The 13,246-nt window shown below is 45.4% G+C and overlaps 1 protein-coding gene across 1 annotated transcript; it reads right to left on the bottom strand.

Moving 5' to 3' along the window:
- Window positions 1-11,611: 11,611 nt before the first annotated feature.
- On the bottom strand, window positions 11,612-13,014 carry LOC117368849 (chemokine-like receptor 1). The gene has a single exon (XM_033962593.1). The coding sequence runs from the start codon at window positions 13,012-13,014 to the stop codon at window positions 11,941-11,943; it is 1,074 nt and encodes a 357-aa protein (XP_033818484.1). The 3' UTR covers window positions 11,612-11,940.
- Between the last annotated feature and the right edge of the window lie 232 nt (window positions 13,015-13,246).

Raw genomic sequence — 13,246 nt, 5'->3', positions numbered from 1 at the left:
ACAGCGTCAGCATCTATGAGACAAACTTGGTTTTTCTTGTTAAATAGGATTTTTTGGACCCCAGTTCATTTACAAAAGATAGATAGTTCTAAGTCTAATAGATGCTGGCATTGTCATGTTAACATAGGGACCTTGGATCATCTGTTGTTCTATTGTCCATTGATACGTGGAAGGGCATAATCAAAAAAACATCTAAGTCCACTTTTGGCCTAAGGCCTTAAACGTTTAAAGTAGAAGCAGGGAAAATGTCCATAATAAAAAAAATGTCCAAAAGGAGTTTTTTTTTTTTTTTATAATGGCCTGCCTCTATGTTTAGTTGTTTAAACGTCCAGACCACCACTATGTCTAAACTTATACCCTATAATCAACCTAAAAAAAGCCTAAGCCCCAAACGTCCAAAAAAGAGCTTTTAGGTGAAGGAGGATCCAGTCCCTTGCCTAAAAGCTGGATTCTGTAACCGGTGTCTGTCATTAACAACACCGGTTACAGAATCCACCCCAACCCCCCCCCCCACGACATTGGAGCCCAAGCCCTCTTGCCCTGCGAACCCCAACCCTCCCGATTACGTTCGGGGCAGGAGGGATCCCAAGCCAACCTGCGCCGGGCACCCCCGAATTCCCGAACTCCCCGACGACATCGGGGCAGGAGGGAGCCCCAGCCCTCCTTCCCCGTGATCCCCAACACCCCCCCCCCCCCCGATTATGATCTGGGCAGGAGGGAGCCCAAGCCCTCCTCCCCTGCAGCCCCCCCCCAATTACGATCGGGCCAGGAGGGAGCCCAAACCCTCCTGGCCTCTCGCCCCCACCCCCTACAAGAACGAGCCCAACCCCTCCTGCCCAGGTGGACCCCCTACCCCCAACCCCACTACAGTACGGGCAGGAGGAATTCCAGGCCCTCCTGCCCTCGACACAAACCCCACCAATGACTGCCCCCCCCGGACCCCTGATCAGCCCCCCCCTGCCGATCCCACAACCCCCCCGTCCCCGTCCCTCAAAATGTTGGCCGGATGGACAGGTGCCAAGCCCACCTGTCCGGCAGGCCAGCCGGCTCCAGAATGGGGCTGGATTGGCCCAGGTGGCTGAAACCTCGTCCACAGGTGGGGCCTGAGGCACCTGGGCCAACCAGAATAGGCCCGAGAGCCTTAGGCTACTCCTGTGGGTGGAGCCTTAAGCACATGGGCCGGGTTGGGTCCATGTGCTTAAGGCCCCGCCCACATGAGGAGCCTAAGGCTCCCAGGCCTATTCTGGTTGGCCCAGGTGCCTCAGGCCCCACCTGTGGGTGGGGTTTCAGCCGCCTGGGCCAATCCGGCCCCATTCCGGAGATGGCTGGCTTGCTGGACGTGCGGGCTTGGCACCCGTCCATCCGTCCAACATTTTGAGGTACGGGGAAGGGGGTGGGGGGGGCAATCAGGTGTCCAGGGGGGGCAGTCATTGTGGGGGGGGTTGTGTCGAGGGCAGGAGGGCCTGGGATCCCTCCTGCCCGTATTGTAGTGGGGGTGGGGGGTAGGGGTTCCGCCTGGGCAGGAGGGGTTGGGCTCCCTCCTGCCCGATCTTGTAGGGGGTGAGGGGTGAGAGGCCAGGAAGTCTTGAGCTCCCTCTTGGCCTGATCGTAATCGGGGAGGTTGGGGATCGTGGGGCAGGAGGGCTTGGGCTCCCTCCTGCCCAATTGTAAGAGCCGGGGGAGGGCTGATCGCTGCAGGAGAGATGGCAATCGCCCACCCCACTCCGAACCGCGGCACTTCGGGGTGAGGCTCGCCAGCAGGGGAGATGCCCTGCTGCGATGCTCACCCTGAAGTGCCGCGGTTCGGAGGGGGGTGGGCGATCACCATCGCTGGCAGGAGAGATGAGCCATGTCTCTTGCAGTGTACGTTGCAGTAGGGGGTAGGCAGGTTGCTGGGGCTGCTGAGCTGATCGCAGCAGCCACGATCAGCTCAGCGGCCCCTTTTTCGGCACTTATACCTGTTTTGACTTGGTCTAAGTTAAAACGTATAAGTTCCGACTAGGTAACCTGTTCAAGGTTTTAATTATACTTGCTGTACGACTAAATCTAGGTCGGCCCACCTCCCGCCCTTTCCCCTCCTCTAAAAACACCTCTTTTTGCTCTAGGCGTTTAGAGGCAGGGGAAAGGCCTAAGCTGGTTTTAGATACGTCTAAAACCAGCTTTGATTATGGGTACTTGGACGATTAGGCTTTTTGATCGTCCAAGTAGCCATTTAGGTCACTTTTTAGACGTTTTTTTCTTTTGATTATGAGCCCCTTAATTTGGGGAAGTCAATTTGGGGACAAATTAATCTTGTTCTTGAGGCATCAATTCCGTTAACTTATGAAGCCATAATTTGTGTTACTATATTACATCTTAAACCGTCTTTGGATCGGTATAAAAGCCGGCTTTTCTTAATAATGACAGGAATAGCTATTCAGATGGTTACACGTAACTGGATGAATTGCGATAGACTTAATTATACATTTTGGTGAACGCTGAATATTTAAAAACTTAATATACCTCCCAGAGTCACAGTGGTTTCCAAATATACATACATAGATCAAAAACAAAAGCAATACAAATCATTCTTCAAAATAATATCAACAGATATGAAAACAAAAGCTACAAATTCTTTAACATATTTTTTAAAAATGTTACAAAAATGTCCAAACGTAAGGAAAGACAGATCAAAAGTATGATTCTACATTCTTTATCTTTGTGTCTTTTTACCTGGGACCTGCTGTTATTCGTAAACCAGAATTTAGAAACATAGAAACATAGAAATTGACGGCAGAAAAGGGCTATAGCCCATCGAGTCTGCCCATACCAATGACCCACTCCCTGATTCTTACTCTCCTAGAGATCCCACATGAATATCCCATTTTCTCTTGAAATCTAACACGCTGCTGGCCTCAATCACCCTCTGAGGCAGCTCGTTCCAATGATCTACCACCCTTTCAGTGAAGAAGTACTTCCTCGCATCACCCTGAAATTTCCCTCCCCTGATTTTCAGCGAGTGTCCTCTGGTTACTGAGGGCCCTGTAAGACTGAAGATATCATCTTTCACCTCTATACGCCCAGTAATATACTTAAAGGTCTCAATCATGTCCCCTCTCTCTCTTCGCTCCTCCAGTGAGTACATCCGCAGTCTTTTTAACCTTTCTTCATATGTGAGTTCCCTGAGCCCCAAAACCATCCTGGTAGCCATTCGTTGAACCGACTCAATTCTCAACACATCTTTTCGGTAGTGTGGTCTCCAGAATTGAACACAATACTCGAGATGAGGTCTCACCATGGATCTATACAGCGGCATTATGACTTCAGGTTTTCTGCTGACAAAACCCCTACGGATACAGCCCATCATTTGTCTTGCCCATCATTTGTTGCTTTCCTTTCGGCTAGTGGATGTTTGAGAGTTTTTTTGTTTGTTTTCACAATGAATTGTCCCATTCTGTTGAAAATAGTCCTCCATGTCACTTTCATGTTTAATTCTTTTTTTTTTTTATTGATTCAACACATGTATATACAACCAAAGCTACTTATGTCTACAACCTAAAGGAAGTCAAAAATCTATAACAATGGCTTGAAAGCAGATCTCCACTTCAGCAATAACAATCCAAACAGTATGCAGTCATTACGATATTTCAAAAAATAAACCCCAGTCCCTCCTCCCCTGGCCCTGTTCCCCATAACAGTCCAGATCAACATGGTACAACACTTACTAACCTACAGAAATTTCAAACTTTTTCCTATGTTGGTTTTATATAAAAAGTGTTGGGTTTTTGGTTTTTTAAAATTCCACATAAGCACTCTGTTATAAATTCAAGCCTTTAAAAAAGCTTGCTTTTTCTGCATCTATTCTGCCCAGAGAAATGGAAAGATGAAGCTCTCTCTGTGTTGTTTTTGTAGATGGTATCAGCTGATTGATCACACCAGCTGTGCATTCCGTATTGACTATCTAAAAAATCAAAGTATTAACTATTGCACAGCATTCTGAGCCCTATGTCAACATACAAGAACACCCAGGCATAGGGCAATGAAGACAAATTCTAGTCTTCATGTGTTTGCAGAGAAATATAGTTTTCAGAATAGTCAGACTATGCAAATTTATCTGGTTCTGGATCAGATGTATACAAATTTATTTTATGAATATTCCTTTGTGGAAATCCTCTAGCTCTTTCCCGGCACAAGCAGCATCACGAACTTGCTGCCCACATCGGCATTGGCTCTTCCTCAGACTTCACTTCCAGGGGGTCCTTTTATCAAGCTACGGTAGGGGTTTAATGCACGTAATACCGCGCGTTAAACCGCCTGCCGCGCTAGCCGCTAATGCCTGCATTGAGCAGGCGTTGGGTTTTTTGCCAGCCGCGGGGGTTAGCACATGATGAAATGTCCGACGTGCTAACCCTGCTAGCGCGGCTTGATAAAAGGACCCCCAGGTCCTCTGCCTAGGAAGTGATGTCAGAGGGAGAGCCGATGCCAACGTGGGCAGCAAGTATGTGATGCTGCTCTTGTCGGGAAAGTTAGAGGTACAGAGGAAGGGAAGAGGTGCATGAGCAGCGTGGGTGGTGTGGGGGAGGGGCACCACTGTCCCGGGCACCTCTCACCCTCGCTACGCCATTGGTGGGACATAGGTAGACGTAGAGCTCCCATTTATATGTCTAACTTAGAAAATATTATAAGCTACATGCATCCCTTCTGTGTTTTAAAATTAATGGGTTAATAAGATGACTAGACAAATGTTTTTTCAGCAGATTTTCTCAATACTATTACTGATCTACGCAAAAAACTTGCAGTTTGAACCTCTTCTATAAACTAGTCAATGTATTATTATACCACATAGGATTTTCCCTCAAACACTATGGGGCTCATAATTTAAAAAAAAAAAAGAAAAAGTTCAAAAAGGGGCCTAAATCGGTACTTGGACAATCAAAAAGCAAGATCGTCCAAGTACCAATAATCAAAGCTGGTTTTAGACGTATCTAAAACTAGCTTAAGCCTTTCCCCTGCCTCTAAACACCTTGAGCGAAAAGAGGTGTTTTTAGAGGAGGTGGGCTGACCTAGACTTAGTCATACAGCAAGTATAATCAAAACCTTGAACAGGTTACCTAGTCGGAACTTATACGTTTTGACTTAGACCAAGTCAAAACAAGTATATGTTCCGGAAAGGGGTCACTGAGCTGATCGCGGCTGCTGCGATCAGCTCAGTGGCCCTGGCAACCTGCCCACCCCCATCGCAACTATCACGGCAGAAGAGATGCCTCATCTCCCCTGCCGTGATAGCGATCCCCGAACTTCCGTGAACTGCAGCACTTCGGAGTGAGGATCACGGCAGGAGAGATGCCTCATCTTCCCTGGTGCGATCCTCACCCTGAAGTGCCGTGGTTCGTAGCACTTCAGGGGATCGCTATCACGGCAGAAGAGATAGCCAATCTCTTCTGCTGAGATGTGACCCCCCACGAACCAATGCGGGCAAGAGTGAGTCCAACCCCTCCTGCCCACGATGACCCCCCACCCCCCTTAAAATACAGGCAGTAGGGATCCCAGGCCCTCCTGCCCACGACGCACCCCCTCATGACCACCCCCCCAATGGCTCCCCCACCCCTCAATGGCCCCCCTCACCACATGACCCCCCGACCAGCCCCCCCTACACCCCCCTTACTCACAATCAGTTGGCCGGGCGGACGGGTCCCAAGCCCGTCCACGTGGCAGGCCCATCATACGCCGAATGGCAGGCCTTAGGGCTTGATTGGGCCAAATACTTAAAGCTCCACCCACAGGAGGGGCCTTAGGTGCCTGGGTCAACCGGAATAGGCCCAGTTGCCTTAGGCCCCTCCTGTGGGCGGAGCCTTAGGCACATGGGCACATGGGCTGGGTTGGCACCAAGGTGAGGATTGCGCCAGGGGAGATGAGGCATCTCTACCGCTGCAATCCTCACCCGCAGAAGTTCGGGGATTGCTATCGCGGCAGGGGAGATAAGGCATCTCTCCTCCCACAATTATTGCGGGGGGGGGGGTGGAATTCTGTAACCGGTGTTGTTTTTGACAGACACTGGTTACAGAATCCAGCTTTTAGGTGAAGGACTGGCCCCTCCCTTCGCCTAAAAGGTCTGGTTTTGGGCGCTTGGGATTTAGGCTATTTTTTGGTTGATAATGTGTTGTAAGTTTAGACGTAGTGGTGGGCTGGCCATTTAAACTGCTGAACGTAGAGGTAGACCATTCTAAAAAAAATCAACTAATTTTGGACATTTTTTTTTTGAGAATGGACATTTTCCCTGCTGCTACTTTCAGCGTTTAGGGCCTTAGGCCAAAAGAGGACTTAGATTTTTTTTTAAAAATTTTGCCCCTCTACACTTATATTAATACTGAGAAGTAAGCATATCATAACGTGCTGGAAAATCAGATTTTAGGATCTCTTATGATCTATATATCATTCCAAGTTCACATCCTGTGTATTTATTTCCATAATAATTTGTGCTCACTCCTCCTACCAATCCCTTAATGTTTTTTATAGAATATTGTGCCTACACTCAACCCTTTCTCAAAACATTTCTCTTACAAAAACACTTTACCATCATCTTTATGACTAGATAAATTTGCAAAAGAAGGCAACACTTATCTTTGGTGGAATCTGCCACAGTCAGCACTGATCCATACTACAGTCTCCCGACGCCCTCATATCCGGTCATTTCAATCCACACCGAATCTTCTTTGGGGGATTTTGAAAATGTGCTGCCTCTCACTGAATAAGTTTGGAAAACTTTGTCATAATTTCATTATTAAAAAACTACTTTCAAACGCTGTGGCGAACAGCCTTCATTTTTTCTAGTCATCTTATTAACCCATTAGTTCTAAAACAATTTTTGATTCGGGTTGGATGTTATTTTGAGGCTTAGTTTCGTACCATCTGCGTTAATCACCTGTAAGGCTGATGTAAGTGTGAGAGCCTAATGTTAGGTGCACGGATACTGGTTTGCGTTAGTATTCTATAACAGGAAACTAGGTGCCCACTTTCTTTTATAGAATAGGTTCCTACCATGATGTCCAGATTTCTCTGGACATGTCCTCCTTTTGAGGATATGTCTGGGGGTCCAGACGGCTTTTCAAAACCCGGCACTTTGTCTGGGTTTTGAAAAACCTCCTCAGATCATGTCGGTCAGGGAGGAAATCCGTGCATGCACAGATTTTGTCCCTGCCTGACAAGAGCAGGTAGCAGGGGGTGGGGTGGAGGCAGGGCTGGGGTGGGACTAGGGCAGGATTAGGGCGTTACAGGGTGGAGATGGGGGTGGGTCTAGGGGGGCGGTCTTAATTTTCCTATTGGAAATCTAGCAACCCTACGACCATGTGTCCTTGGTGCCTCCATTTAAGTGCCCCTAGTTACAGAATTGCCGCCTCCGGCAGAAAAAGGAGCTTAGCGTTGATTTTCGGAACTGGGCTCATAAATTAGGTTCATCAATCCAGGTAAATAATTGGCAGGGCTAAATTATTAATAAGCATAATTTTTAAGCCTCCTAAGATGAATTTTCAGCTGAAAACTTAAAAGCCTGATATTCAAAAATACTGTAGAAGGGAGAGGATTGGGGAAGGGGGGGGGATAGGAATGGATGAACTTTGTTGCACTGGGGAGGCAGTGCAGGTTTGTCGCTGCTCTTGAAGTGGCAGCCATCGTAGTAGCACTGTCGGCACTCATGACACCTAGCAAGTGGTACCAACTCCTGTGCTAACTGTCAAGCCAACCACACTTCTGCCGGCACATGTAACGCTCAGATCCAACCCACTCCTGCATTATGCAGCTAACATAGGGTTTATACCACAGTGGTTGTCTCTTTTAATGTAGAAGTCAATAGCATGGATTTGTGCTACTGCGTATCACCCGGTAAATCCCACATTAGTTGCTTAATGCAGCTTAGTAAAAAGGCCCCTTAGAGTGTACTTCCATTGAAAAATCCAGGAAAGTCTGCCAAGAGAAACCCCGCACATACTTTTCACTAATACAAACAGCTGTAAAATCACCTTCACATTACTAGTAATAACTCTGCCCTGCCTCCAGACAGACCCACATAACCTAAACTAGACAAATTCAAATTTGTTCTAAAGACCTTCCCATTCAAAGATACCTTTGGGCTTGATTACCATTGACTTGGTCTCCTGTTTGGGTTGGTTGTGTGGGTGCCTGTGCCACCTACTGCATCTGCATAACAGCAAATTTTCTCTATACTCTTATATTTGTTTTATTTCTATAGCCTTTCTCTATTTCTTCACTTTCCTATTAATATAAATATATTTTTTTCCTAATTCTTAATTTTACTATTATAAATTGCCCAGTTGGGATTGATGTGGTGTGTGTGTGTATGTATATATATATATATATATATATATATATATTTATTTATTTATTTAAATAATTTATGTTCCACATATCCTACAATTCTATACAGATTACAAATTATTCAGGTACTCAAGCATTTTTCCCTAACTGTCCCGGTGGGCTCCCACTCTAACTAATGTACCTGGGGCAATGGGGATTAAGTGACTTGCCTAGGGTCACAAGGAGCAGTGTGAGATTCGAACCCACAACCTCAGGATGCTGAGGCTGTAGCTCTAACCACTACACCACACATGCCCACAAATCATCCCACATATCATATAAAATGAAACTTTGTCCCACACAGAAGCTCTGTGGGTAACTCGTTCCAGTTCTTGGTTACCATCACAGATAGCAAGATCTTTCCATGCTGCAATTTAAGAGCTTGACTGACAAAGACCCACCCCATCCCATTTTGTGTCCATAGCAACAACAACTCGCTAAAACATATCTTTTCAATCACGTTTTTAGTTAGCAAGGCATTATCAGATACTGGTGCTTCTGTGGTCCAACGCTCAGCTCACGTCTTCCTCTCCTCTTCTATTCCTCCACTTCTTTCCGTTTTGGCTTCTCAACCCCTCTGCCCATTTTCTACAATTCTTTTATTAATAATTTTAATTTTATATACCGTCATACCATAAATAGTTCTAAGCGGTTTACAAGGGAAGAGACTGTATACAGACAGCGACATTACAGAGAACTTTCGAATTTACATTGGCATGTTATGTTTAGTCAGATTTATCTGGGAGTGTATTGGAAGTAACATAGAGAAACATAGAGTATGATGGCAGATAAGGGCCATCGGCCCAACAAGTCTGCCCACTCAAGACTAACCCTCCCTCCCTGGGATATCCATCTTTTAAGCATAATTCTGTGGTATCCCTACCTGTTTGTCCATCAGGTTAAGGTTTTACCTTATGCTGTAGTTGATTTTATTGTATGTAAACTGCTTTGCTTTTGATAGGCAGTATATCCAGTCTAATAAATATAAAGACTCTGTCTAATGAACTGACATTGAAATCCTAGGTTAATGCAGTATCCACTTCTCCCTTTTGGAACTTTCAAATGTGCGTGCACTAACCATGGACTAAAAAAATATTTCTATTCTTTTTGAGGGGGGCATGTCGGGAGTGGAAAGTGGGCATTCCTGCACTAACCAGTTAGGCCTGGATTCTCTAAAAGGTGCCGTTGTTGGCGGCTGCCGATTGCATGTCAATCATGTGCGGCGCTGTTTAGAGAATTGCGCCTCCGGTAAAGGGTGGGACATTGGTATGCGCCATAAATGTAGGCCAGGGTTTTCAAGGCCTACATTTCTGGCGCTTACCTTTGACATGAATCGCACCTCCATAGACGCTCTATGGCTCCTAATGCCACTTCAAGCATTAACCATGCCTTCATTGCCATTAGGAGCCGTTTATAGCTACATTACTAAGTGCTAGCTGCTTAACACAAGGATACCGCTTGAGCTCTTACCGCCTACAAAAAAGGTGGCAGCAGTGGCGTAGCATGGGTGAGAGGCGCCAGGGCTGTGGTGCACCTCTCCCACCCTCTTCTACGCCCCCACCTCCACACGCTCCTTCCCCACACGCTCCAGTTCCTTTCCTCATATCTCTGTAATGTTCCTGGTGTGAGCAGCAACCTCCAACCTGCTTTCATGCCAGCGTTGGCTCTTTCTCTGATGCAACGACCTAGGTGCGGGTCCAGGAAGTGGCATCAGAGGAAGAGCCAATGCTGGTGCGACAGCAGGTTGGGGGTTGCTGTTCACACCAGGAATGTTACAGAGGTACGGGGAAAGGGAAGTGGCACGCATGTGTGGCAGTGGGGGTGGGGCAGAGAGGAGGAGGGTACTGCCCCCCCTTACTACGCCACTGGTTGGCAGTAAATGTTCACATGGTAATTTCTCAAAATGGCTGCACATTAATGGTAACATTAACACATGGTCAATATATATATATTTTTTTTTTAAAGAAAGAAAATAAATCATTGTTAATATGGCTTTATCATGTGAGAATGACCTGTGTAAGGGCATGCTAAGGTCATTTTCTCTGTCATGTTTGTAATAGGACCCCTTAGAGATTTCAATCTTCACTTCCAACATGGCAACCTACTGAGCTTCTCCTATGTCGTCTCCACCCACACCTTCAGTTAATCTGTAGCATCTGGAACTATAAATGATCAAAAACATATTTTCTTTATATACTTATTTACTAGTATAGCAAGACTTAAGAAATGAAGGCCTCCTTAGAAGCAATAACTTCTACTTTTGCACATTATAAAGCTGCAAACAGCAGAGGACAGACAATAGTTATGTTTTTTTGCCTTTGTAGAACTAGCCAGTGGTGCTATGTGTTGGCTGATGTGTGTGATAGTAATCCATTATTCCAGTCTAAGGCACAGCTGCATATGATTCTCTGCTGTAAATGGGCAATTCTATCACAGTGCTCTTTCTCTGATGTCACGTCCTAGGTGTGGGTCCAGGAAGTGACATCAGAGGAAGAGCCAATGCTGGCGCGACAGCAGGTTGGGGGTTGCTGTTCATGCCAGGAATGTTACACAGGTACGGGGGAAGGAAGGGAAGTGGCACTCAGAGGGCACCTAATAGATACTACTTTCCTTTACAGAATACTAGCAACTCACATGTATTCTGGTATTGTAGTCATTTGTGTTTGTTCATGCTGGTGCCCTCTTTAAAGAATTACCTCCTAATAGACCAGCATGAAGTTTCCTGGTGCACAGCTAAATAAACATAATACAAATGTCTCATTACTGTTGGATTGCCCTCTCTCATTAAGGCCTGAGATGTACTACACTTGTATTGCATTTGAATGTATCTTCAAGGTTAATTTTATCTCCTACCCTTTATCTCTCTATTAATGGGACTAGGACATGTATACTGCTTTCTTATGTGTGGTTACAATCAAAGCAGTTTACATATTTTAGATAGGTACTTATTTGTACCTGGGGCAATGAAGTGACTTGCCCAGGGTCACAAGGAGCTGCAATGGAAATTGAATTCACAACCTCAGGGATTTGAGACAGCTGTTCTAACCACTAGGCCACTGCTCCACTCCAACTCAGAGAGAATATTTCTTCACTCGATGTATAATTAAACTCTGGAATTCATTGCCAGAGAATGTGATAAAAGTAGTTAGCTTAGCAGGGTTTAAAAAAGGTTTGAATAATTTCCTAAAACAAAAGTCCATAAACCATTACTGAGACAGCTCAAGGAAATCCACTGTTTATTCTTAGGATGAGCAGCATGGGATCTGTTTTGATCCTAGGATCTTGCCAGGTACTTGTGACCTGGGTTGGCCACTGTTGGAAACAGTATACCTGGCTTGATGGACCTTCGATGTGTACTAGTATGGCAACTTTTATGTCCCTCCATATTGCAATGAACAGCACTGTCACTGGACTTGTTTCTCTAGGCTTGCATTCCATTACCTTTTTTAGAATTTTTGCACAGATTGTGGAGGTATCAGCTGGCACCGTAATCTAATATAGAAAAGCTTTTTTGGATAACCTTAGATAATTTTCATCTTTTGATTGACTCCTCACAGCATCTATGCCATTCCCCTTTCAGATGAGAATTTATCACAAGCTACACATTTCAGTCATGTCTTCAAGCTGGCTTCTGGTTTTGTTCAGCAATGGGGAGGATCCCTCAGTGAAGGCTCTCTCAAACACCCCCAGGAAGGACATTCTGACCTTCTTTTTGAAATCCTGACCCATAAAGACGTAAAGAATGGGGTTGATACAGCTGTTGAAAAAGGCCAGAATACATGTGAGGGGCATCAGAATCATGTCAAATTTCCATGGAATTTGAAATGGGATGACAACATAATCTAGAACAGGATAGACATGGTATGGGAACCAACAGAAGAAAAAGCACATTAAGATAGCTATAATGACTTTGAAGGGCTTGCTAGACTTGACCAGGTTCCTCTTTCTTTTCAAAGTCAGCACAATGACAGTGTAGCAGATAACAATGATGATAAAGGGAATTAGAAACATGGAGAGGAATCGTGTGAGGATCATGCTTGTGTTTCTTAAAAGCCATTTCATATAGGCATCTTTAGTGTAGTCGCCCTCAGAGATACCATAGCTATTGTAGCAGTAAGATATGCTGTTGTTCATGTACCGGTAATAAGTTACGTCATGAAAAGCAGGATATGGGGAGCTGGTAATGATGGCCATAAGCCAGATGACCAGTGCAATGGCAGTAGCCAACCTGGGTGTCCTGTGATTGTTGGACCACACAGGGCAAACTGTTGAAATGCAACGGTCAATGCTGATAATGGTCAGAAAGGCAATGCTGGCGAACATATTCAAATAAAGCACTGCCATATGCACTTTGCATATCACCTTGCCAAAGGGCCAGTAGTAGTCCATTGCTTCAGAAACAATTGATATCGGGAGAAAGGCATCAAAGATAAAGTCTGCAAGGGCCAGATTGAAGAACCACACAGTGTTCACTGTCTTTTTCATCCTAAAGCTGGTTATCCAGATGACCAGTCCATTGCCAGCCAAGCCCAACAGGCAGATTATGCTATAGGACACCACCAATAGCATTTGCATGATGTACTTCGTTTGTTCATAGAAATAGTCATCAGCATCATAGCTTGTGGAGTTGGTTGAGAAGGAAGGAGTCTGGGTGAAGTTCTCCATTACTAACAAGTCCCTGCCTGATAGAACAGATATGGAAAATGTAATTCCTGTCAGGAAAAGGTTGGCATTAACAACTGGGGCTGGCAATATTAACACAAAGTTAATACATAACCTCCAATTATCCATACAGTCCATTTTCTCCAAGCTGAAATATTGTACTAATAAGACATGCCCTTATTGGTGCTAAATCCCCTACAGTACAGATACTGTGGGAACAGTGGGATCCTGCCTT

Source organism: Geotrypetes seraphini, chromosome 11 (assembly GCF_902459505.1).
Source record: "Geotrypetes seraphini chromosome 11, aGeoSer1.1, whole genome shotgun sequence".
NCBI lineage: Eukaryota > Metazoa > Chordata > Amphibia > Gymnophiona > Dermophiidae > Geotrypetes > Geotrypetes seraphini.
This window is presented reverse-complemented; position numbering and strand designations above follow the sequence as displayed.